Source organism: Rhineura floridana, chromosome 1 (assembly GCF_030035675.1).
Source record: "Rhineura floridana isolate rRhiFlo1 chromosome 1, rRhiFlo1.hap2, whole genome shotgun sequence".
NCBI lineage: Eukaryota > Metazoa > Chordata > Lepidosauria > Squamata > Rhineuridae > Rhineura > Rhineura floridana.
The window spans coordinates 156,591,532-156,618,643 of NC_084480.1; the positions used below are offsets into that span (position 1 = coordinate 156,591,532).

At 42.3% G+C, this 27,112-nt stretch overlaps 1 protein-coding gene and 1 long non-coding RNA gene across 2 annotated transcripts in view; one reads left to right on the forward strand and one right to left on the reverse strand.

Moving 5' to 3' along the window:
- Positions 1 to 230: 230 nt before the first annotated feature.
- On the reverse strand, positions 231 to 6,219 carry LOC133390425 (uncharacterized). Its single transcript, XR_009764396.1, has 3 exons — positions 5,990 to 6,219; positions 3,197 to 3,311; positions 231 to 1,199 (listed from the first exon to the last, which is right to left on the reverse strand). It is a non-coding gene; the product is annotated as an uncharacterized LOC133390425 (long non-coding RNA).
- The window catches only part of CASQ2 (calsequestrin 2), a 63,443-nt gene continuing 40,306 nt past the window's right edge, over positions 3,976 to 27,112 (forward strand). Inside the window, exons 1-4 of the mRNA XM_061638944.1 lie at positions 3,976 to 4,445; positions 23,490 to 23,574; positions 24,853 to 24,953; positions 25,800 to 25,911. Coding sequence (XP_061494928.1) covers positions 4,212 to 4,445; positions 23,490 to 23,574; positions 24,853 to 24,953; positions 25,800 to 25,911 — 532 coding nt within the window. The 5' untranslated portion in view covers positions 3,976 to 4,211. The remainder of the gene's footprint in view (positions 4,446 to 23,489; positions 23,575 to 24,852; positions 24,954 to 25,799; positions 25,912 to 27,112) is intronic.

Genomic DNA, 27,112 nt, shown 5'->3' on the forward strand with positions numbered 1-27,112 from the left:
TTTTCTTTGTCTGGCCCCCACCCCACCCCCCGCCTTGAAAAATCCCATGGCAGGATGTAGGAATGTACCCAAGCAGGGGGCAGAGAACTTGGGAAGAAACTGATGGAGCACAGGAATGTCCTCTCCTCTAAAGGAAACTGAGGCTAGGTGCCCATGAAAGGCTCAAAACGCAACAAGGGTGTTTCTACTGGCTACGTTTCAATTCAGTTTTACAAATTCCGATGTCTCCAGCGGCTCACTGCCTGTGCCCAGTTTCCCCATTCCTCTGCCCGTTCCGACTCCTATTGGTGGAACATTCATCCCTCCAAACTCCACCCCCTGGAAATCATAATCTTGCTGTTTCTCCCAATGTTGGCACTTTAAACAACCAAAGAGAGTGAGGGGAGGCAGATTTTCTGTTCTTGTTTACAGAGAGTGATGGGCAGAGGTGAGAATGGATCTCTCCCTCCCTCCATTTCACAGGGACAAGTGCAAAGTTCTACAACTATGAAAAAGAAACCAAGTGCACAGTTATAAGATGGGTGATACTTGGTTCAGCAATACTACATGCAAAAAGGATCTTGGAATTGTTGTTGATCACAAGCTGAATATGAGCCAACAGTGTGATCAAGTGCTATTTTAGGCTGCATTAACAGAAGTAGAGTTTCCAAATCACGTGAAGTATTGTTTCCCATCTGTTCGGAACTGGTTAGGCCTCGTCTTGAGTACTACATCCAGTTCTGGACACAGCACTTTAAGAAGGATGCAGACAAGCTGGAACAAGTCCAGAGAAGGGCAACAAGGATGGTTAGGAGATTGGAAACAAAGCCTATGATGAGAGACTGAAAGAATGTTTAGCCTGTTGAGACTGAGTCCAACTCCCTGCTCCTTGCAGGAATCGAAGCCAAAGCATACCCGACAGGTGCCTGTCCAGCTGCCTCTTGAACTTCTCCAGTGTTGCAGAGCCCACCACCTCCCGAGGTAATTGGTTCCATTGTCATACCACTCTAACAGTTAGGAGATTTTTCCAGATGTTCAGTTGAAATCCGACTTCCTGTAACTTGACCCCATAATTCCATGTCCTGCACTCTGGGATGATCAAGAAGAGATCCTGGCCATCCTCTGTGTGACAACCTTTCAAGTACTTAAAGAGTGCTACCATATCTCCCCTCAGTCTTCTCAACGCTAAATGCTCAGCTGAGATGCAGTCTGGTTTTTCTCTGCTTGCAAAGAAGGAAAGAAAGAAAATGGCTATATTTCTACTTATTACCATATAAGGAAGCAAAGAGTTTAAAGGGGATCTATGGATTATCAGGTATACTAGCTATTATACAGGTACCCTTAACCATCTGGAATACTGTAATGATCAATGACCTAACTGGATAGTTGTAACTTACATCTTCATCTTGATATTGACATAAATTTAACTATTAAGACTAGGGTTGCCAGGTTCATGGCCTGAGACTGATCCTGTATCTTTAGGAGAAGAGAAAGTCAGCCAAGTGCAGGTGTTCTTGCAACAGTGTAATTGGAAAAACCACAAGGTGGAATTCTCCCTTCCCCCTGCACAACTTTTAAAGATACAGAAGACCTCTTGGTTGCCAGGCCCAGCTTCCAAGAGGTCTTCTGTATCTTTGGAATTGGTTTAAGGATAGTGTTTAGAGCAGAGCTTGGAAAAGTTACTTTTTTGAACTACAACTCCCATCAGCCCAATCCAGTTGCCATGCTGGCTGGGGCTGATGGGAGTTGTAGTTCAAAAAAGTAACTTTTCCAAGCTCTGGTTTAGAGGTGCTCGGTATTGTTTTACTGCCTTAATTACACTATTTTTAAAATGTTTTTAACTGTTTTAAGTCTATGTTTAAATGTTTTAATGTCATATATAGTTTAATTCAATTTTAAATGCAGGTTTTTGTATGTTTTTCATATATGTATTCATTTTTATTTGTAAGCTGCCCTGAGTTCCAGCTTTGGAAAAAGGGCGGGGTAAAAATAATAATAATAACTTAATCAAATTATGATCCTCAAGCAACTGATTTGCCCCCATTTCCTCAGAACTTCCTGCTGTTCCAGCCCCACCCTGTTTCCACTGACAGATCACCATGGCTCTTATGCCTTTCAGCATAGGTACTATAAAAGAGCTTACTACTTCTTTATCAGCATCTGGGAGGAACAGTTTAAAAATCTTCTGCAGATTCTATCTGTCCAGAGAGGTTTCAGCTTCCAGAAATGTTAGGGCTTATGACATGTTTACACCTGGAGTAAAACATTAACATTACATTCATCATCCTTTTCACTTTAGAGTAGGCGCAGCCTTCTTTAACGTGGTGCCTGCCAGATATTTTGTACCACAACTCCTATCACCCCTGACCATTGGTCATGCTGGCAAGGCCTGGCAGAAGTTGTAGTCCAAAACATCTGGAGGTCACCGAGAAAGCTGGCGTAGTGTAAGGCAGATCCTGGGAGGTAGATTATAGAGCAGGGGTGGGGAAGCGTTTGAACCTGGCAGGCCAGTTCTTTACCTCCTCCCACCTCATGTCAGTCATCTGATGTAAATGGCAAAATAGCTCCAAGCAGGATTGAACTCTCTGCTCACTAGCTGATGTGCAAAGGGTTCAGTCCTGCTCTTTGCAGGGATCTGCTTCACCAGCAAGTTCCCCACAGCTGTTCAATGGAGGGTTTAATCTTGTTCTCCTCAGGGATCTGCTTTGCTGGTTTATTCCCCACAGGGAATGTGCTGGCAAAGTAGCACAAATCACAACTGAGCTCTTCACTTACCTGCTGATGAGCGGAGGGGTCAGCCCTGCTCTTGACAGGGGGCTGCTCCTGGTCAGGGGACGTGAACCCCACCTTTCAGTTGATGCATCAGTTGACTGACAGCTTTGGGAAAATGGCCTCGCGGGCCAAATTGGAACCCCTGGCATGTCAAGATTGGCCAGCAGCCCAGAGGTTTTTCTATATTCCTAGTGTGGCCTCACAATACCTCAGTTTCATAGGTCCAAACTAGAAGCGACAACAGCAGCGCCATGTGCAGAATCAGGCCTGCCCTGAAGCCCCTACATAGCAAAATGGTGGGGTGAGTAGTACTTTGAAGTTCAATAGGGATGACAGGGGGAGGGATCAGTTGCTCCTCCAGGAGTGAAAAGGCTAAAATTTGTTGTTTTAGGTCAGAGTGGCAGTAGCGTTCAGCCCTTTGCCTACTCTGCACTTTAAATCTTACCTCAGTTTGCAAGGAATTGAGAGGAACAAGGTTGTGTCCTCTGATCTCACACCCCTTTGTTAATTACACCTTTAGCTACACGGAACAGCCAGGCTTAACTCAGGCCAACGGTCCACTGAAAATAAACACAGATAATTGATTTACATATTTATGGTGTAGTTGTTAAAGCTGTGAGCCATTTCAAAAGCTTGGCAACGTAAGTAATGTGACTTAGGAATAAATAGATACATTATCTATTAATAGATAATAATCTGCCCTGGGCTCCTCTGGGAGGAAAGATGTGTAATAAATAAATAAATGTGAACTAAAAGCAATCCCTTTGCTTCAGTCCCATAAAAGATAGTAAACCCCCTTGACTGCCTGGCAGCATCTACTTTTGTGGTTTGATTCTCCTTCATGAGAGGTGAATGCGAATGAAGAAAATAAAGCAACTTTTAAAAAACATACTCCAAGGCTGTTGTATAACTGTTGCAATTGTTGTATAACCAATAATGAGGGTATTTTAAGGAAAGTTATTCGTAGAGTCCGGGTAGTTGCTTGTGCCCTTCTGAAACTCTAAGAGATGCCTTCGTTTTCTGTACAGCAGTCAGAGCCTTCCTTCCCCTCATCCACCCTCTGCTACTCCCTTTCTCCCTCTCTGAGGCAAAGCAGAGTGCCAGCAAAGTCCCTCAATCGTGTCATATCTGTCCTTTTTATTCATTGCAGGGTCTATTTATAGCCTGAAACAACTGCTTCCTAAAAATGGAGTTCTTAATGACCCAGAAGCTAGGGCAAGCTATGTAAGGTATCCTGGGTTTGGTCTCCCAGCTTCTCCTGTCTGTCTTTCTGCCTTTTGTCTTTCAAACAAGGGTTGCTAGTTCGCTCTGGCTGGTTTTCAGTGACCTCCATCTATCTAGACAGACTCACAGGAAAGCTTGGGGGATCAAACCGGCAGCCAGAGAACCGAATCTCTGCAGGTTCTTCTCTTGGAATTCCTTTTTCTTCCCCCAAGAGAAACAAGCAAAAACACCCCGACATGAAAACACCTTGCTGGCTCTTGGCAGGCTTGTATGTGCTTACTTGCTATAGAGCAGAAGAAGGACTAGAATTTCCTACTTACGATGGGAGAGATCGTGTGATTGACCTGAGTGAGAAAAACTATAAGCAGGCCTTGAAGAAGTATGACATGCTCGTTGTGCTGCTCCATGAGCCTGTGACTTCTGACAAAACTTCTCAGAGGCGTTTTCAAATGACTGAGATGGTGCTGGAGGTAAGTACAGGATGCATGCACATGTTCATCTGCCACCGACAGCTCTTGTAGCTTGGAGCAGCTTGGGGTATAAATTGGGGGCCTCAGAACAGGCAGCTGATGCATGAATACAGATTTTCATATAAATCTTAATTTTTGCATCATACAAGTTTCATGTCAACCTATAAATGTTTTTTTTGTGGAGCAAGCCCTCTGTCTTTGGACTGTACAATCATATTTACTGCATTAAGTGGCAAGAGAGATTAAGCAGATCAAGAATGCAAGCTTGATGTTTTGCTGAGTTGCCAAGCTGTAACACTTGAAACTAATTTCCCTGTGTCACTTATGTTTAATCAAAATGTTTTTTTCACCCACATTCTGGTAGCAAAACCACTCTTCTGCCACGTCAGGAGTACTAACCAGGAAAGTCTTTACTAAATCAAGCTGAAAAAATATCCCATTACTTAAAGGCCCCATTCTGTGCTAGAGACAGATTTGTTCTCTGTTGCCTTTATGGTAAAAATCTGTTTCTGAACCAAGTATGTATTTAACGCTCCAGTTGTAAGAAGGTTCCACTGCCAATGAGCAAAATAAAATACTGTAGCTGCTCAACGAATCCTAGAGGTAAGTTAAATCTGTAAAGGACAAGCCATAGTGGAGGACGAACTGACAATCTGATTAATCAGAAAATTAAGGCTAAGAGTATCTGTTGGGAGGAAGAGAGGCAACTGCTATCTCATAAAGACATCAGCAATAGAAGCAAAGGCAGGATAACAAGTGGCAGATTTCTGGGAGAGAAGGTATTTCCATAGCGACTTGTGCTCTTGGAATAAAGAAGTACAGAAAAGTCATCACGTGCTGTTCTGGTCCCTCTGTACCCTAGCTAAAATTCGGAACTTGACCTGCAGACATCTCAAAGCAAGACACCTGAATTTTAAGAGAGGCTTTTCCTAGCCATGTTCAGGTGTTAGCAGCATGTAGGTCATATCCATGTTGACGACGGCAAGAGGCTGTGCTTTGAGCCTCCCCCCACCCCACCCCAAGCGGGTCATCTTCCTGCAACAGCTGAATGTTGCACATGTTCCTGTGTTGGAATTCCTCTGCAGACAATACGCAACACAACATGTAGTTGATGCAGTGAGAAGAGCCTACAGCGGAGGGAGGGCCGTGCATGCTAGCAGCACATGTCACAGGCGTTCAGATGAACCACACTGTATCTCAGCTTAACAACTGAGTGAATAATTTATTTATTTATTTATTTATTAAACTTATATACCGCCCCATAGCCGAAGCTCTCTGGGCAGTGCACAAGACTAACATCAAAATACAATAAACACATCTTAACAATTTAAACACATTAAAAAGATTTAAAATTTTAAAAGATGAAACAATTCCAACACATACTAAAACATATTAAAATGCCTGGGTGAAGAGGAAAGTTTTAACCTGGCGCCGGAAGGATAGAAGTGTTGGATAATAATGCTTCCAGGATATGATATCGGTGCTAACGACATACCCATGTCATATGTTTAACAATCACCACTCCCACCCCCTGTAGAGCAGACCTGATCCGTAGAGAAGCAACGTGTGAACCACTGACATCCGTGTCAATGCCCAGATCTCCAGCAGCTCCACTCCCACAATTACTGTCCCTTTGGCAGCATAGGAGCCACTGCAAAGCTGCCGCTTCCTAAATTGCTGGGGCAACGTAAGGTGTGGCAGGAACCCATCCTGTAGCTATTCTCCAGGCCACTTCCACCAGTGTGAGGAAGAGCTGCAGTGTGGGCTCCCCCTGGGTAATTTGAGAAGCAACAGTGCTGTACAAGCTCCTTGCTTGTAACCGCAACATATGAACTAGTCCAAAAGAAGAAAGGGGGGGGTGTCTTGAGAGAAAGAATGTTCGCTCGTTTTCTATATATGTAGCACTGTAGGGATATAGTAGCCCCTTTGGATCTTCAGATTTCACAGATGAAATTAGGGACACACTTGCAACATTCCTATTCTTTAAAACAATATTTGTATTACATTTATAAAAAAACTGCATATCCAAGAAAATAAAAGAAATTGCTCCAACTTGAGCCTTTGTTTCATGTGTTAAAAATCCCTATTTTCACACCACAGATCACATTCCAAGGCCTCCCCACCCTATACGAACACTTTACCAAAGGCTCTACTCCCTCTGCTGTATGCTGTACTCATTTACTCTGCAATAGCTTCCCCTCCGTTGATTAAAAAGACAAGAGGTTTTTGTACTTGGTATGACAGAAAAGAATAATTGTCCCACAGATCGTTGTCAACAGTTCAAAATGGACCTCAGCAGTTGCAATGTGGGAAAGCTTTGCACACTGCCTTAGTATTTGTGCATGTGCCTTTACAGGCATGCACACTAGAGACAAGGTACATCCTCTCCGCTAAAAGACTTAATAGCTAGGGACTACAGAAAAATGTGTATTCCCAAACAACTCACATTACCAGCCTAAGGCTACTGTATTAGTGACGGGGATGTAGCAGAGACGGAGACCAAAATATAGGGACTGCCACTTATAAATATGAACAGTTGGAATGTATGAAATTTGTCTACAGAAATAGTTATGTTTAAGGGACTTATATGTATCAAAGAGTTGTTAGCTGTGGTTGGATTTCTTTAATGATTTGTGATGTGAAGATGCTGTCTGTAAAGCAGGGATGCATTTTCATCTAGCCTGCGGCTTCTCCTCCTGAGACCTACCCCCTCAGCCAAGCAAGTTGGCCTGGCAAGTGAGGAACAGAGCAATCTTTTCAGCTTCTTGCAGCAGACTGTATTTGCGCGCTGGCTCAGTGAGAAAGAAAAGAAACCTCTTCCTTTCTGGCTAACACTCAGAAGACAAGGAGAAAGGGGGGGAAGGGAGGAGTGGCTTCATGCACTTTGGGGTTTGGACCTGCCCGCAACTGGCTTTGCCCCGCCTACTACCAGTATGTGGCTCCCAAGAGATAACCCACAAAGGCCCAACACAGAAAAGGTTACTCACCCCTGGTGTGATGTGGCAAGGGCAGCAGTGGGGGTGGGATTTGTGGGTAAAAGTACACACCCTGTGTGACTTCTTTTTCGTTACCAGGAAGGCAGACAGACGTAAGTCCTAAAGTGCCCTTGGAGAGTATCTTCTCCAGTTAGCTTTCCAACAGGAGAGAGATTCCTCTGCTCATGCTCCAGGAATTTGGCTTGCAGGCATCTGGGGCACACAATGGTGGGCTGTGCACTGGCTCTTTCGGATGCCTTTCGGATGCATGTTTAATATAGTCCTGCTAGGTCATATTTTTAGCTGGACTGGGTGTTCCTAATTTTAGACTGTGAGATAAACGGTATTTTCCAGCCCTGTGAACGTAGGACAAGGCCATGTTGAACTCTAGAATTCATTACTACACCCTGTTATGAATATGGTAAAAGAAACGAATCGGATGGATTTCAATAACTGTGTATTGAAATAAAAACAAAAATTTGGAAAACAGGCACCATTGTGTGTCCTCTTTAATTTCCAGGCTCACATTGGCTGGTACAGAACTCCAGTTCCACCAGGCACACCTTAAAGAGCCTGGACCTGTCAGGAATCACAAAATGGCTGTCACGGGCATGACTAGGCACAAAACACCCATTTCACAGAAGGCAAACTGGTGAGGATAACTTCTCTTTTATCCTCACCAGTTTGCCTTCTGTGAAATGGGTGTTTTGTGCCTAGCCATGCCCGTGACAGCCATTTTGTGATTCCTGACAGGTGTTTCTGGATCAGATCGAAGGACCATTTAATCCAACCAACCAGATACCTGTGAGAAGCACACAAGCAGAACATGAGCACTCTCCCAAGTAGACTTCTCAGGTCTCTGTTTTTTGCCCCGAAACTCTGGATTTTTGGGGTCCTCTCTGGGTCTTTGGGTGAGTCACCTTAATCTCCAGACTCTCAGGTTTCATTTTTTTAAAAAGTAAGTTTCTAGGTGGTGTGGTTCACATGAGATATACACCAAAACGTCAGCCGCCCCACCATGCAACTTCTATTGAATGAGCTCATAGCTGGGTGCTCTAAACCTGCTCTTTCAGGTTTGTAGCCAATAAGTGAAGTCAGGGTTGTGATTGACAAGGGATTTGTTGGCCTCCAGGCAGTACCTAGACCCAATTGCAAATCCAGAAAACTCTTGTTTTTTCCTGCTTACCTGAAAATCTCATAAATTAAGTAAGTATATAGCTTTCAGACTTTTTCTCTCTTGTGTGCAGGAGTCAAACAAGTTTAAATTTTCCTGGGCTGTTGAAGAGGGCAGCCCAGGAAAACCTACCCAATATGAAGCTTTAATCCTATACTTACTTTTCTGGGAATAAAGCTGCAATGCTAATCCCACATACAGTAGGGCCCCGCTCATACAGCAGGTTACGTTCCGGACCCCCTCTGTAAAGCGAAAACTGCTGTAAAGCGGATCCCATTGACTTACAATGACCAAAATGGCGCCCGGGGGCAAAAAACCGCCGTAAAAGCGGAACAAGCGCTGTAAAGCGGGGCCTTCCTACAATTCACAACTGCTGTATTAGCGGAGCACTGTAAAGCGAAGCGCTGTAAAGCGGGACCCTACTGTACCTGAAGTAAACCCCATTGAATTCAGTAGGACTTACTTTTGAGTTGACATGGTTAGGATTGTGCTGTAAATTAATGGGACTTTTGAGTGAACATAGCAAAGAATTGTGTTTGTCTTGTAAATCTTTCTCTCCCCCTCCATTCCTATTTTTTACAGCAATTAGGCAGGGCTTACTTGGGTATCACAGTTTTTATTGTGTAGTAAACTAATACTGATTTTTAAAAAAATGTTCTGCAATGACCAACTGGTTTTGACAATAAACTGTTTTATGGGGTGTATGTATTTTTACATCTCCAGTGTGTGTGTATATAAGGAATCTTTCCAACAACCCTGTAAGGTAGGGTTGCCAATTGGAAACCAAGGCAGCTCACAATAAGAAATAAATCCTTTTTAAATCCAATAACCATAAAAACAAGTATAAACAGTTGCAAAACAGCTTAAAATGCCATGATTCTGAATTTTGGGTTGGGTGAGTGAAGTTCCTTAGCACTTAAGATTGCAGTTCTGTTCACACTTCCCTATTTGAGTAAGCCCCATTGAATACATTGGGACTTGCTTCTGAGTAAACAAACGTAAGATTGCACTATAAATATCTTTACAGGTTGTATAAATAAAAACATATTTGACAGTCATGCTTATATAAATATTTCTTCATACTATGTCCTGATAAGTATCTGATTTCACACTATGGTTTCATCCAACTCGCATTTAAAGTGCATGACTTCCCCTAAAGAACTGTGGGAAGTGTAGTTTCCCCCTCACAGTTATACCACCCACTTCCCATGATTCTGTGGTGTGATTCAGGCGCTTCAAATGTGTGTTGAATGTGCTTTAAATGAATGGTGTGCCCTAGGTATGATGTGCATTCATTAATGAATTGAAAAGAACAATTTTAAAAGATACTTTTTTAAACAGGGGAAGGGTTGTAGCTCAGTGGTAGGTTTTGCATGCAAAGGTCCAAAATTCAATTTCTGGAAAAGGCTATTGCCTGGAATCCTGGAGAGCCAATGCTAGTCCATTTCAGTACTACTGAACTAGATGGTACTAATGGCCTGAGGCAGTATAAGGCAGATTCCTTTGTTCCTAAAAGTGGAAAGAGAGCCAAGGGCCACAGTGACTCTGAAATTTATTTATGTATTTTATTTGCAACATTTATATACCACTTTATTTTAAAAAATCTCAAAGCGGTTTACAGAAGGAATTAAAACAATAAAATTATTGGCAAAAACAGTTAAAGGCAGGTATTTAAAAACATTCAAAATAATAAAACCAACAATGAGTTAAAAACAGATAAACAACACAATAGCTTCTACATGCCCAAGTAGGCTTGCCTAAACAAAAATGTTTTTAGCTGATGCTGGAAAGAGTACAATAAAGGCATCTGCCTAATATCAATAGGCAGGGAGTTCCAAAGTGTAAGTGCTGCCACACTAAAGGACAGATTTCTTAAAGAGTAGAACAAGTACTATGTGGCACCTGTAAGATGGAAAGCACATCTTGAACTTGGGCTGGTAGCCAATCAGCAACCAGTGCAGATTTCAGAGTAGAATTATTATGTGCTGATAGGGTCTCACTCATGTCAGCAATTGTGCCACAACATTCCGCACTAACTGCAGCCCCCAGGTCAGGTTGTGCTGCCTGGAGATTTCTGTTGCCTTGGCTGCCAGGCTGCCAAGATGTTTTTAGTTTTGGTTTTTGGTTATGAATCCTGACTGGTTGCGGGATGCTGAGTTTTCTGCCTTACTCATAGGACTCTTGTTGTGGTTGGTATGGTATTCCATTTAGGAAATCATCATTGTATTTTGTTTTTCTTTTCCACTGATGATATAGCTTGTGGGTTGCATGACAGTTTGTTTCTTGCCCAACAGTGGTAAAAAGGAATTCACATACTGGGAAGTGTGGCTGCAATTGTTGTTGTTCCCAAGCTGCTGCCTGTGAAGGTAGACTAAACCATGTGTGTTTTCTCTCTGTCAATTATTACTCACTGGAATTGGGTTGGCTGTCAAAATGAGAGTATAGGAGCCCACAGGGTAGACAGAAAAGGGTAGAGAATCTTCTTGCTGTTACTCATTTCTCAGACCTCTTTCTGAAGTGAAGCGTCAAATCTGTATAGAAGTTTGGAGCAGCCATGTTAACAGGTAGGGGCAGGGCATTCCAGGCAGGGGGTTGCCAACCCTGCTTGGATATGGATATCTTTGCAGAGGATCCCTAGCTTTACCAACAGCACAATACTAACTATATCTACTCAGAAGTAAGTTCTATTGAGTTCTATGGGGCTTAATCCCTTGTCAGTGTGTTTAGAATTGCAGCCTTCAGGGGCATCCATCTTTACTCCTGCTCGCATCTAACATCTACATAATAAAACTGTATTATATGTTGTATTTTAATTTAATTATGTACGCCGCCTAGAGTGGCCGTTCATTCGGCCAGATAGGTGGCCCAAAAATAAATTTTTATTATTATTATTATTAATAGGCTCCTTTCTTCCTACAATGGTCTTCTGGTGACTGGGCAGGCCTGAGGGCACTTAAACCCTTCTTGCCAGAAGCAAGTAGCCTAGATTAAATGTTCCCTACCCAGGCTCCAGGGCTAGCGCTAGGCATGCTGGGGCCCTTGGGCACCAGCTTGCCTCGGGCCCTTGCGGGCCCCACCTCCCTGTTTCTCCTGTCTTTTGCAGCTGTGAGCGCTGGGCTGCCATTAAACAAGATGGCGGCCAAGGTTTCCCTACGGGGCTGAAGCCTCTACTGCCATCTTCATTGATGGCACGCATGCGTGCTATGCACACGCATCCCTACCAGACTCTATCTTTTAGCTAAGATTTCTATCTTAATTTCCAATCGGATAAATGTTTTTGTTTGAATTGTATGCTCCAAGCAACTGTGGTTGATGCTTAATGTATCATGCTTAATGACATCACTAGGCCCCTGTGTCATCACTCAGGCCCGCCCCATGACATCACCTGGATCCGCCCCATAACATCACTAGGGCCCACCACTACAATCTCAGGGGTTGAAATGCTTCTGACCTGGCAACCCTGCTCCCAGGTAACCTGCCCAACAAACTGAGTACAAGGCAGAGGTAGGGTCTGAGCCCCAAAATATAAATCCATTTCTTTTGAATGCATGAAGGATCAAGTTTGGACTACCAGGAATAAGGAAAACATAGATTTTTACCAATTTTATACAACAGTATGGATGAACTTGAGTGCCACCTAAGTGACTAAACACTGGATTATATCCAACAGTGTTCTTTGTGTTGACAGACGGCTCCGGTCAAGCAGAGGCTTCCATCAGCAGAATGGGGAGGGTCAGGAGTATGTTTTCCCCTCCACCCTGCAGGCTTCCAAAATCTGCACTAGAGGGTTAGGGGACCTTTTGGAACAGTGTGGGAAGAACTGGAAAGTAGGGCACTGTGTGGGGGGGATTAGTGAAAATAATCTTCCTCTCTCTTCCACTAACGGAACAGCCTTCCTTCAGCTCCTCTGCATACTCATAAGGTCTAGAAACTTGTTTTATTCTTTAGAGAATTGTGAGCTGAGATCCTCAGAATTCACAACATTCTAGCAGATACTATATTATTTCTTCCTCTCTTCCAAAACTTTCAGGAGTGTTTTCCACGTTAGTAATTAAAGACGAGTCTGGCAAACAGTGAAATAGCCACACAACTGTTCAGTTTCCTGATACGTATAGTGAGTGTGTGCGTGTGTGCGCAGGGGGTGGGGGACAGCAACAGCTTTGACTCTCTCTGGTTTTTTTGAATGGGGTGATGGGTATATCTATAAAGAAAGAGCAATGACTTCCCATAGCAAGCAAGTCAGTGTGGCATGTGACCTTTGAATGATTTACTGGAAATATCCAGAAATGAGATTTGCATGTAAATTTGTATGTGTGGTTCTTCCCATTCTGAAAGTAAGGACCATGGAAGGGCATTTGCCACAAGATGCTTGCATAACCATTAATACATTCTGTTTTCTATACTTTTCCTAACACAATTATTAATCTTCATGTCAGAAAACATAATGGCCCCTTCCTTCCTCAGGCAACTTCCACTTCATGTGCTATCAAGGGCGTGCAGTTTTCTAGATTAAGCAGTCATCACTTCGAGAGCTGTGCCTTTCTGAAATAATGTAATTCTCCTTTAAAAGAGCTCTCTGACTCAACCTAGCTGCTGTGCCCCACTTCTAACGTTTCAAAAAGGTCTGAATGCTGTCAAGGAGGGCCATAGCCAGATTTAGTGGCAGACCCCCATGAAAAAAGTGAGGCTTGCAGCTGGCATTTGTTATCTCCTTCAGTCTCCTAGTGCTTTCCCAGCACACTTGGGTTCAGGCTATTTATAACAAAGATTTAGAGCATGCTAGACTTCTACAGGAGCCACGCTATTGTATGACATTTCAGTAATCCTGAAGAGAGGGAGCTGATGGAGTGAGGGGCACTATGACAAAGTGGACATGGGAAGACAGCTACAGCCCCCCAAATCTTAGAAGCAGATTTCTTCTTTCTTCTGTGCAGGCTGCAGGTCAAGAGCCAATGAAGGAAGCACAGAATCCTCTGTTCCCTCGAGGTTTTTTGGTCCTGCACTTGCTTGTGAGTGTTCTAAATCACAGGGGGGAGCCAAGGCGCAGAGAACAGGCTCCTCTCTGCAGACCTCCACGTGATCATAATTGTGTGCAGAATGCCTGAACATAATAAACGGAGGGGATATAACAGAGTGCAGGTAGGCCCATTGTGTGCGTGAGCTGGAAGGGGAGTCCTGAAAAGCCTGCCAAATAGAGATTCTCTTCATACGGAACAGGAGATTCAAAGCAGAGGAGCCAAAGAAAGATCTTTCTGGTGAAATGCAGTGGGTCTTATATTTGCTTTTCTCCTGTTCTTCTCTGCCTGACCTGAATCTGAATGCTTCCATTCCAGGACTAGGTGTATCACCCCTACACTACACAATGGGAAGCGGAAAACAAGCCCCTTTCTGGGAGCTGCTACTTTGGGAACGTGTCCTGACATGCTAAGACACCAACTTGGCAAAACCTCCTGAGTTTATGCTTACACATTCTGGATGTTATGCTTATTGCAGGCAGATTTATAAAAAGCAGCCTATCTGCTTGCAAGAGTGTCATGCCCCCTTTGCAAAGCTTTGTCTGGAGTTTGCACGAGCAGACAGGGCACAGCTGCACCTCAGTTGCCATGTCCAAATTCATTGGAGTAGCACTGAACGGATAATTCTGCTAGGTAGTGTTAATGTGTGTCCTTGATCACATGTGCACCCACTCATTCATGAAAAGGTACGTGTCACCAAAAGAGGCATGCTGTCAAGATCTTGGGCCTGGTGTTGCAGTCTGCCATGGGGAAGTTGTCTTGCATGCCAATTACAGGGGTGAAATAGCAAGACAACACAGACTCCAACTGTAGGAGCAACAGAGAGGTTTGAGATTATTACAAGACAGAAAACAGTTAGTAGATACAAATATATGGGTAGAAACACACTCACTGTTCTGCTGGTTCCAGTGAGTGTTTCCACCTCTCTCTCTTGAAAATGTGGGCACACAACGCTAGTCAAACCCCACCCCTTTTTGCTGTAAAACCTGGTGGGAGTAGCCTGAGTGCACTTTTTAAAAATTCAGCTTCACAGAGATTTCGCAACTGATCAGTAGATCACCCCGTTCCCCCTCCAGGTGTGGCTAATGGAAACGCTTTGCTCTGGCAACTACTGTGTTTACAGCATATATTTGCACAAAGATTTCTCAGACCGCACCCTGCATGAGTTGACTAAATAACTAGCTCTAGGGAGAGGGAGGTGGGTAAAATAACTGTTACCGTATTAGGAGAGGGGAGAAGTGCTAGGAAGGGGAGAGAGTGGGAAGGGCCGTAGCTCAATGGGAGAGCATCTGCTTTGCATGCGGAATGTCCCAGGTCCACTCCCCATCACCTCCATGTAGGACTGGGAAAGACTGCTTGCCTGAAACCCTAGAGCAGCCTTTCCCAACCAGTGTGCCTCCAGATGTTGTTGGACCACAACTCCCATCAGCCTCAGCCAGCATTGCGAATGTTCAGGAAAGATGGGAATTATGGTCCAACAACATCTGGAGGCACACTGGTTGGGAAAGGCTGCCCTAGAGAGCCACTGCTGGTCAGTGTAGACAGTACTGAGCTACATGGATGGTTGTCTCGTTTGGAATAAGACAGCTGCTTTGTTCCTGTCCATTAGCCTGTAGCAAACATGGAGAGGAGGGAAAGGTATATGGGATAGAGGAGTAAGGACAGGGTGCCTGGCTAGGGTTGGAGCAATCTGTCCCAGAAAGGATCCCCTCGGAACTCAACCAGCTTGTGGAAAGAGACCCCAGCTACAAGGCCTCATATATGTGAAACTTTTTAAATTCTCAAAATCAAGTTTCAATGCTAAGCGTTATTACACTGAACCAAGGAGACAGAGTGTGAGAGTAGGGATCCAGATACAAAGAAGGGCCACAAGGCTCTGGCACCCTTAGCAGGTATGTTGGAGGGAGAATTTCAGCAAGTTTCATTGTCAGGCACTATGAAAGTTACATGAGCTCTGGCCCCTCCTTCGTATCTGGCTGCCATCACATGTCATCTCTGCTGCAAAACAGCAGGTTATGGGGCATTGACAATGATCGTTGACATTATATTTCTACCCATATTATATACCAAGCATTCTCAGCTGGGTTAAAGTTTTTTTTATAGGTCTCTGCCATGGGCATTTATTTGTATTGTCTTGAAACCTATTTTTCGTTTTTATTGCATGATTGTGTCACCTTGAGACTTGTGTGAAAAGCAATTCATAAACTAATAAAATACTAATAATACCTCTGGCATCCTTTTGGATATCATTTGGACATTTCCATCTATTACAACCTCAGTAAAGATCTTGGAACCAAATTAGGTAGCTTTCTAATAGCATTTCCTCAAAATGCTTCAAAGAGGTACAATAAAATCTTGGGAATTACCTTGAAAATAGAAAATATCAAGGGGACTCTGTTATAAAACATTGACGTGCTTCCAATTCTGAGTTTGGGGTAAAGACATAGGAGAAGAACTAAAAAGGATAGGCAGCAAAAAAAAAGTTTGTTTATATAGTGAAAGCATTTTACCCCACTCTGGCTCTCAGGTCAACTTACATGTGGTCAAGAACATAAAAAACAGTCTCTGCCCTCTGCCTTTAATCTAAGGGCTCATCTACACAGAGTTTACTGTGTGTCTAGTGCTACTTGCATCCCCTTTTAATTAGCATGGTTCGCATTACGTTAGTGGCAAACAAAAGCTATCACAGTTTCCCCTCTGTAAATCTGTACTAACCCAATCCTCTGATAAAGGAAGGAAAAAAGTCTTCACTACGTATCTCTAAGGCTGGCAGATGCTTTGTTCTGATGCTTCTTGGTGCATGTGTCAATCGTTCCCCTCTCCACGCCCACTCCCGCCTCCTCCCAATTTTCATTTCATTTCCTGTGGGCTGAAGGGAAACTTCTGCTGCTTCTTCCTGTTCTGCAAGCCTTTTTTATGTTGCTGCAAACACTGCCTTTATTTTCTTTCCCCCCCAACTTGTGCACAAAAGCAAAACACTGCTCAAACAAAAGATTTGTATTTCAGCGTACTGTACCAGTGAAAATACAAATTATTATTTATTTATTTATTATTTGATTTATATCCTGCCCTTCCTTCCAGCAGGAGCCCAGGGCACAATTGCACTTCCAGGTTGTTGTTTTTTTACATGAAACTTAATGGTAGAACAAACTGAACATGCTTGGTTGCCAGGTAACCAGAGGGAATGGAAATGTTAAATTAGAGGGCGTGGTCTTTAGGAAACTGCGTGATTGATGCTTCCCCTCAAGTGTGACTAGAAAACACTGTGTTTCAGCTGGCATTCAGCCCTTACTGTGGACGGTGCAAACAGAAAACGGAGGTAAAAACAGCATCTTTAGCATGAAGTTATTCTCCCATATGGATAAGCCCTAAAAGAGACAATGGGAAAGGGATGAGGAAGGAAGAAGCAAGCAAGCAAACTCAGGCTCCAGTTCTTAGAGTGACAAACTTCTTATAATTGAATTCATGAAGAGAAGCCAATAAAGCTGGTCTTAGGCTAACCTATGAAGTGGCCCTGTTTTCCATCCAGTCCTGTAATCAGGATGGGGGGAAAGGTGCAGTGTCCCCCCTGATTTGTTCTTCCCCTCACCAGGAATTTTTTAGAAAATTGTCTTTTTAATTTGTGATGTGACAGACAATGACAGCCTCCATTTAAAGAATGGCAGCTTATTTTAATAACAGGAGCAGTGTAAGAATAGGAAGCTCTCAAAAATTCAGTGAATAAGACAGGGCAAGTGCACAACAAAAGCCTCATTGGGAAGAACCTCCAAAGATCTGCTCACTCAAGACTTTCTCTGTCTGAGGGTGGATTTTTCATGATGACAATTACCCTATTATTATTTAAGTGATCCTGAAAAAAAACAGCCTGTCATTCATTCATTATCATTGGTGATCACTCGTGGCTGAGTAAGATTGTCTTCCAAGATAAGGTCTTTGCTTGGAAGACGCCTGTGCGTGAATTTGTTTTATGTGGGGAGATTGGCGCACAACAATCGACACACAATCTTGACAGAAAAAGGCTTTGATCTAATGGCATGGATACCACAACGATTGGAAGTGTTTTATCTGTTGCAGCCTTCATCCGCCTTCACAGCCGTTGTAATGTACACATTGTTATCCTCCGCCTGTTCTGCCATTGAGGACTTTCTTGGATCGTTCTTTGTCTGGTTCCTCTCCCTTGACTGTACCGCATTGGGTGACCCTGCTGGGAGTACATGACTCCCAACGGCATCACTCACAGGGTTCATTGGAACACGCAAGCCCACTCACCACTACAAGGTGACGGTCCAGCGAGGGGCCCAGCCTGTATGACCCTACTGGGAGGAAGGGTGGGATATAAATCAAATAAATACATAAATAATAATAAGAGTTAAATATTAGAACCATATTAGAACCATCTTGGCTGTAAGACCCTCTCCCTGCTTGCTGGCCTCTTTCCACCTGGCCTGGCTGGGTGGGGCCTTGACTGACTGCAGCTATAAAAGGTATCACTACCTGAAGATGCCAGAGACCACCTTGACTGTGGGGTGGTGTTTAGAGGCTTCTGTTTGGGTAAAAATTTAATTCTGCTGGTCAGTTTTTTGTTTTGCTGTTAATGAGATTATGGTTCTGTATTTTATTGTTGGATCTTATTAGGAATTATAAGGGTGTATCAATTTATTGTAAGTTTCTTAAAATGTTTTTGTTAACTTATTGACTATTTGAATTTATTTCTTACAGTGAGTTGTGTAACTTTTTTTCTGTTCATGTTGTGAGCCATCTTGTGCATAAATTGTTATGGAAATGCTAGGGTTGCCATATTCCAGTTCCACAAATCTGGGCAGGCTAATTTGCATATTATGCAAATTATTTGCATATTAATATTTGGATTGTCCAGTTGTTTTATTTTTGTGCCTAGGAATTGCCACCAAAAACTGGGGAAAGATGTGAGAAATCTTTTTTTAAAAAGCAACATTTTCAGCCTTAAATGCCTAGACTCTAGTTTCCAATACTATGGAATATTTATTGATTGATTAAGAGGATTTATATCCTGCCCTTCTGCTGTTGTTAAAAACAGAGCTCAGCACAGCTTACAAATATAATAAAAACAATAAAAATACACGATCAATATAAAAACATAATAAAAACACAAAATAGCAACAAAGATAAAGTAAGTCAGGGCAGCAGTATGGTTAACCTTTGCTGGTCATTGACCGAAATAAACTTATTTACATTTTTTAGTATGGTTAACCATTACATATACAATATATTTCAGAGATGTGGTGGGTGGAGAAAAACAAGAAGCCAAAATGTTAGGAAAAGGAGTCTTTCACACCACATGCTCCGTTCTAAATACTGTTGCAGCAAGTTTTACAAGTTCCTCCAGTATTCCACTGGTGTCAGGCACTCAGACATTCAAAGTATCTGTACAGTAGAGCCCCGCTTCCCAGCACTCTGCTTCCCGGCGTTCCGCTAATGCGGCAGCTTTCCTCCCCTCTTTAAAAGCTGATTTTGCCGCTTTTGCGGCATTTTCATGGCATTTATGCGCGACGCACCCCATTAAAGTCAATAGGGTTCCACCTTACAACGATTTCCGCTTTACGGCAGGGGTCCAGAACGGAACCCGCCGTATAAGCAGGGCCCTACTGTATGTTTCTTAGGTTTTATAAAAGCAGAGCTTTGCTTAACTCAAAATTTCTTCTCCCTTTGATCAACCACATCTACACAGTTTCCACCTCCATACTAAAAATGAAACTGGGCCTGGAAGTGTGCAACAACCCCACACATACCTTACTAATTAGATTACCAATGCCAGGATGTCTGTCTTATCGACTACTCTCCTGCTCCCGCCCCCCCCCCATGGGCATCATGAAAGGCCCAGTCGTGGGCTCAGAAAGAAAATAAATATCTGGTCCTCTTCAAAGTACTCATAAGCCTCTTGTTTTAATTAAAATAATAATTATAAATTCTTGCTCTTATTATTATTATTATTAATAATAATAATAATTAAGCTTATAAACCGCCCGACTAGCAATAGCTCTCTGGGCGGTGAACAAAGTACAGTAAAAGCATAATAAAATACCACAGGACATAAAAACAAACAAAAATCAATTACAACAATTTGTATAAATTTAAGTTAAACTAAATTAAAATGCTTTGGTGAAAAGAAAGGTTTTCACTTGGCGCCGAAAAGAAAACAGCGTCGGCGCCAAGCGCACCTCCACGGGGAGACTGTTCCACAATTCGGGGGCCACCACTGAGAATTATCTTATCACTAATGGGAGTTAATTACCTTGCATATGCTGCTGTTGCTTCTATGGCTGTAACGGAGTGAGGTTAAAGATAAGTGAAATGCAAATAGGAAAAAAACAACACAAAAGGCAGTAACACTTTCCTAAATGTAATACCATACTAACCACAACAAGATTCCTATGAGTAAGGCAGAAAACTCAGCATCCCACAACCAGTCAGGATTCATAACCAAAAACCCAAACTAAAACAATCCTAGCAGCCAGTCAGCCAAGGTCACAGAAATCCCCATGCAGCACAACCTGACCTGGGGACTGCAGTTAATGCAGAATGCTGCAGCACAATTGCTGACATGAGTGAGACCCTATCAGCACATAATACCTTTGCTCTGAAATCTGCATTGGTTGCTGATTTGCTACCAGGGCAAGTTCAAGCTGTGCTTTCCATATTATGGGTGCCACATAGTACAGTACTTGTTCTGCTCTTGTAAGAAATCAGTCCTGTAAAGTGGCAGCATCTACGCTTTGGAACTCCTCGCCTATTGACATTAGGCAGACGCATCTTTTCAGCACCTGCTAAAATCAGTTTTCTTGAGGCAAGCCTCTCCAGGCATGTGGAAGCTATTGTGTTTTTAAATCCGTTTTTAACTCATTGTTGGTTTTATTATTTTGAATGTTTTTAAGTATCTGTCCTTAACGCTTTTGCCAATACTTTTATTGTTTTAATTCTTTCTGTAAACCGCTTTGAGATTTTTTACAATAAAGCAGTATATAAATGTTGTAAATAAAAATACATAAATAAATGTTAGAGTCACTGTGGCCCTTGAGTCTCTTCCCACTTTTAGGAACCAAGGAATCTGCCTTATACTGATTCAGGCCATTTCGTACCATGATTTCTTAAATGCAACACCATACCAACCACAACAAGATTCCTATGAGTAAGGCAGAAAACTAAGTATCTCACAACCAGTCAGGATTCCTAACCAAAAACCAAAAATATGATAAATGAAGAAATATTTATATAAGCATGACTATCAAATATATTTATTATTTACACAAACTGTAAAGATATTTATAGAGCAATCCTAGGTTTATTTATTCAGAAGCAAGTCCCAGTGTATTCAGTGGGGCTTACTCAAACAGGGACAGAAATGCAACCTCAAGTGATAAGCAACTTAATTCACACAACCCAAAATTCCGAATCATGCCACTTTACTCTGTTTTGCAACTGTTTATACTTGTTTTTATGGTTATTGGATTTTAAATGGCTTTATTTCTTGTTGTGAGCTGCCTTGGTTTCCAACCCTACCTCACAGGGTTGTTGGAAACACTTCATACACGCACGCACACACACACTGCAGATGTATAAATACATACAGCCCATATAATAGTTCATTGTCAAACCAGTTGGTCATTGCAGAAAAATCAGTATTAGTTTTAAAAAATCAGTATTAGTTTCCTACAGAATAAAAACTGTAATACCTGCCTACTTGCTTTAAAATAGGACTGGAGTAGGGGACAGAAAGAGTTAGAACACAAACACAATTCTTTTTTACATTCACTCCAAAGTCCCATTGATTTTCAGCACATTCATAACCATGTCTACTCAAAAGTAAGTCCTATTGAATTCAATGGGATTTACTCTGGGCATTTGGGATTAGTATTGCTTTTACAAAAGCAAGTATTGGGAAGGTTTTCAAAACACTGCCCAGGATCTGACTCCTGCACACAAGAGGGGAAAAAACTGAAATGTAAATACTTACCCAATTTATGAGATTTTCAGATAAACGGGGGGGGGGACCACCATTTTCTGGCATTGCAATGAGGTTTTCTAGACACTGCCTCAGGTCAACCAAATGCAACCCTGGCTTCACTGATTGGCTGCAATCCTGAACGGGCAGGGTTAAAGCTATAAAGTGCTATACAGATTTAACAGTCGGGGGGCGGCTGACATTTTTATGTATATCTCAAGAACCGGACCACCTAGAAACTTACTTTTTTAAAAAAATTAAAGCTGACAATCCAGGCCACCTAAGGGGCTAAACGGGCACCAGGTGGCATGCAAAGAATCTGGGTAAAACCTGGCTAACCGGGCAATATGGCAACCCTAGGAAAGGTGGCATACAAATAAACGGTGATGATGATGAAGATGATGATAGGTTAGAGTTAGACTCCACCTCTTGGACTTTTCAGTTTGCTTTTCAGTTTCAGTTGTGTTCTCTACCCAGCCAGCAATAAAGAAGCATGTTTTTTTGCCTGCAGTAAGAACTAAGAGAGTTTATTCTGTAGTTATGATGATGAGTAGAACAGAATTGTGTGTTTATTGCTAAAGAGAAAAATTAAGAGATAACTTAAAGTGGATCTAAAAGAATTATCTACCCTAAGTTACCCTTTACTTTTTTTAAAGCACTCACTATACTCACAATCACAGTGGCTATTTTTTCTTCTTTTCTTGAGTCCTTGATGGCAAAGGATGAAAACAGCCCTAGAGGAACAGAAGCACTACTGGGCATATTACAGTTAGCTGGCTGGCCGGCTACCTAGGCTGTAACTCAGGCCTAATTTCTGACTTTCCCATTTTCGGTTCTAATTCAGATCAATCTGCCGCAGAGACTTTCAGTGACTCACAAGCGTTTAGCAAACGTGGTTTTTCTTGATTTGAAAAAAGAGGACAGCTAATCATAATTTTGATACATTTTTACATTACTTTAATTCTAGGTAACAACAAATGCAACTGTTCTAAAGTATGACTTTTAAGCACTATGCTTTCTCTCTCTCTCTCTCTCTCTCTGAAAAGGTGTGTTGTCAACCTACCATTCAGAAAGCTTTCTTGCATGTTTATCAAGCATTTTTGTAGGTTCTATAAATTTATGAAGACTATTAATGCAATAAATATTTTACAAAGTTAAGGACTCAATCTCATTGACTTCAACAAGAAAATTATTCATATTGTTCACAGCACCACTCTCCTTAAATGCTTGACTGTGGTTGCATTGTAATGTGCTCTAAACCTGCATATCTAAACCTTTTTGTTTTTAATCGGTGCATCATGATACAAGATTAAAACTGATTTTTTTGAGGAAACAAGCTCCATACTAGTTTTTAACTTCTTAGTTATAGCATAAATTATTTTCTTTCTTTTACACCTTTCAGTATCCCTTTGTTCACTGTATTCTTAACATCCCTTTTTCTTATGAAACCAAAAATATGCTAGTCATTTAATTCCTGGCGTTCATATTAAATTGACTGTTAATTTACCTAGCCCATTATGTAAGTCAACACACTCTCTGCATGGAGGAGGAGTGAGGGGGAAGGTCACTGCCTTTCCCTTCCCCTAGCCTGGCCCTCATGTCCTCTCCACCAGTGAGGCGGGGGGATTGGCTGGCACTATGTGCCTCCTCCCTCCCCAATGCCCTACCTAGACATGTGGCTGCCCCACCTAACAAGGAAGGCTGGCTACAGGGCTCTTCCCATCCCTCCCTCTGTAGGCCCTGACAGTATCTCAAAACTGGAAGGTGATAGAATTATTACGTTGCATTGCCCTGTACTTTTGCACCATCCTTCTGCTGCATCCATTGCTGTCTATGGGATGCTGGACTATTACAGGGACTGATTGAGTTTGGACTTACAATCTTGTCTTGGTTTTCCTTCAGCTTGCTGCACAGGTCCTGGAAGAGAAAGGCATTGGTTTTGGGTTAGTGGATTCCAAGAAAGATGCAAAACTTGCCAAAAAGCTAGGTATGTGCAATTCCTAAGACGGTGAGTGAATGCCTAGAGGAGATGCCAGTGTGGTGACCAAAGTCAAATCACTATTCACAGAGCAGCAGTGTTTTGCCGCATTTTTTGGTGTTACCATCAGCATCTATGCTTCACTTGCAGTGCCCTGTTCAAACAAGATGTGCTACAACAGTAATATGGCCTCAAGTATGCTATGGTGAGGTCCTTACCCAAATTTTACTCTAAACCAGTTGAATTCAAATTTTTGTACACAATTATCCTAATAAAACCAGCATGAAGAACAAAATGGCCATTGAAAATAATTATATGACTATGCTGGAAGGAACTTAAAGCTGCTGTACTGCTGTGTTATTTTAGAAGGATGCTTCACAGCATGTATGAAGCAGCTCAAAGGCTAAACCAGCAATAGCAGGAGACAGTCAGGAACAGAGGGAGATTGTTAGAAGGGCAAGGAGAAATCAGTGGGCCCCTTGAGAAACGATATTATAAAAATATAAAAAAAGCAGTGGTTAAAGTGGACTGAGAGAAACTTGGAGGGACTGATGATTCCAGGAGAACTTGATTGCAACACAAAGATCCTGGCACAGTCATGGAAGCAGTGGGAGCAGGAATGCCGTCTGTATACAGAGGTAACCATGGCTAATAAAAAGAAGAAAATGAAGATAAAGATGTTTTACTAACTATGTAGTGGGAGGGAAAGGCCCATGAATTGAGTGCAACACTCTGAAACATTAAAACAGTTAATAGAAATGTTTAATGCATACTGTGACCCCAGAGTAGGGATGGAAGGATCTGTCCATTTTGCTTCTCTCGGGTTGTAATTTTTCCAATCTTAAATTCAGTTTGGTTTCCTTGGAATGAAAGTCACGGGAGGATGTTGGCTTTTTTTGTGATATAAGGTTTATTACACTTACGTATAGGCTGAGCATAAGATGGAAGGTTCACAGTATTAACAGTCCCACTGATCCCCCATTGGGTTTCTAAGGGGGATTCCCAATGCCCACAGTGCTGGCTCCAGCACAGAGAGCGAGTCCCTTTTCAGGTCCATTCTCAAGAATGACTGTCCTCTGTTCTCTTTCAGACACAGATAGCTTGCTGACACCACCTCCAGCCAAGGAAGGGGGGAAGGCCAGCCCCCTTCTGTTCATCTTCAGTCAGGGGAGGAGGATCTTTAGCTTTTACAACTAGCTAACATAACAGAGCAGACATTTAGGAGACCTACTTTGACCACTTTGGCAGTCTAACTGCAAACTCATTTCACTTATGCCCTTTCCCTAGGTTTGGATGAAGAAGGAAGCCTGTATGTCTTTAAGGAGGACCATATAATTGAGTTTGATGGGCAAATGGCAGCAGATGTCTTGGTGGAATTCCTTCTTGATGTAAGTGCATACAAAATCAAAATTCATTCACATGAATGGTGATAGCGCTCTTTGCAACTTTATTAGGTGATACATATGCCAGGAAACCAAGAATAACATAATATATATGTAGTGGAAGCCATAAATTGTGAATTGAAACTCACTTTGACTAAAACACTAATCAGTGAAGATTATTATTCAAAGATCACAATATCGTTCTATAGTAGGCTTTAATAACTATTTGATGAAAAGAAAAATCACTTGGAGTTTCTGATGTAACTTGTTTAATAATATAAAAACTATTCAGAGCACTGTCTCCTTTATTCTTCAACAGTGTTCAAGTGGAATGATCCAAGCTTGTTAAGATAACTAATGACCACTACAGAAGGGTACAATAAAGCTGTAATCCCATGCACACTTATTTGGGAGTACGTTCCACACAATATAGTAGGACCTGTTTGTGGTGGTGATACAAATTCATAGACTGCTTCACAGCGTAAAACCATCAAAGAGATGTACAAGATAAAAACAGGGAAAAAACCACAAACTCTAAACAATGAAATCAATTCAACAAACTCTAAAAACAATAAAACCATGTAATAGGATTAGGCTGCATGCATCTAAACCCTAGAAAGTAGGAGAGATGTACTTCTGTCCTTGCTTGCTTAGGACTATGATTTAATACTTTTATTTCTAAAATATACATCCTGGTGTACTATGGTTGAGTAGCTGGGTGAACTATGCCAAATGGCTTGTGAAAAAACAGCCCAGCTTAATGGGACACTTTGTTTCATATCAGGCAATAGCCACACCATTTGTGTTGTTAATAAGTTTGTCTTCTTGACCACAATTTTTTCTTCGTGGCAGCTGTTGGAAGACGCAGTGGAGATCATCAACAGCAAGCTGGAGCTGCAGGCCTTTGACAACATGGAAGAAGAGATGAAACTCATTGGCTACTTCAAAGGAGAAGACTCAGAACGTGTGTTTAGTTAATGAATTCTTAGTTCTGGATGGAATCTTTAGGGGGCTTAGGAAGGCTGGCATTTCTCATCCAAATTCTGTGGCACAACAGACATGCTTAAGGGAGCATCATCGGTTTCGCTACTGAATTTGTCTTGCTACTAGGGTTGCCAGGTTCTTGGCCTGAGACTGATCCTGTATCTTGAGGAGAAGAGAAAGTCAGCGAAGTGCAGGTGTTCTTGCAACACTGTAATGAGAAAAACCACAAGGTGGAATTCTCCCTCCCCCCTCCACAACTTTTAAAGATGCAGAAGACCTCTTGGTTGCCAGGCCCGGCCTCCAAGAGATCTTTTGTATCTTTAAAAGTTGTGGAGGGGGGAGGGAGAATTCCACCTTGTGGTTTTTCCTATTACAGAGTTGCATGAACACCTGCACTTGGCTGACTTTCTCTTCTCCTCAAGATACAGGATCAGTCTCAGGCCAAGAACCGGGCAACCATACTTGCTACACAATTTTTGTGTTCTGTCTTTGCCTGAACATGTTCAGTATGTTAAAATAAAACCAAAAAAGTACATATTCATCACTTGATGTGTGTAGTACAGATGGAATGCAAGGTGGTGGTGAGTTGGGCTTGTGCCTGTTTTCCTTGCTCCCATGCTCAGCACATTCATTCAAAAGTCTGAACAAATCCTACAGCTTGTACATAGAAGGAAAGTTTCTCATTCCACCCCGCCCCCACAGATTGCTGGTCTCTGGACTAAGAGTATAATCCTATGCATGTCTTCTCAGAACTGAGCCCCATTGAGCTCAATGATGCCTTTGCTCCCAGGTAAGCGTATACAGGATTGCAGCGTAAGAGATGGGGCTTGTTGTTTGCCTGTGCTGATTTTCTCCTTGTGGTTCTCGTCACTCCTGCTCACTTTGTGTCGACATTTGGTTCACTATTGCAGTACGGGCTCAGTCTGTAGTGAGTTTTTCAAATTTCCAATTTGCTCTAGTGCTGAGCTGAGAGCACACAAAATAGCACAAAGAATGGTGTGTTTTTAGTATTCAACCCTTTCTTGCCTGCAGGGCATAGACCTGCTGTTTTGTTTTGGTGGAGGGAATGTCTCAGTGTACCTGAGGGCTAGCCACAACTCTCCTCAAGTTGGGAAACAGCCAGCTGAAGAATACTAATTGGACTTTTAACAACCAGTAGCATCGTCCCAGCAACCTAAGCC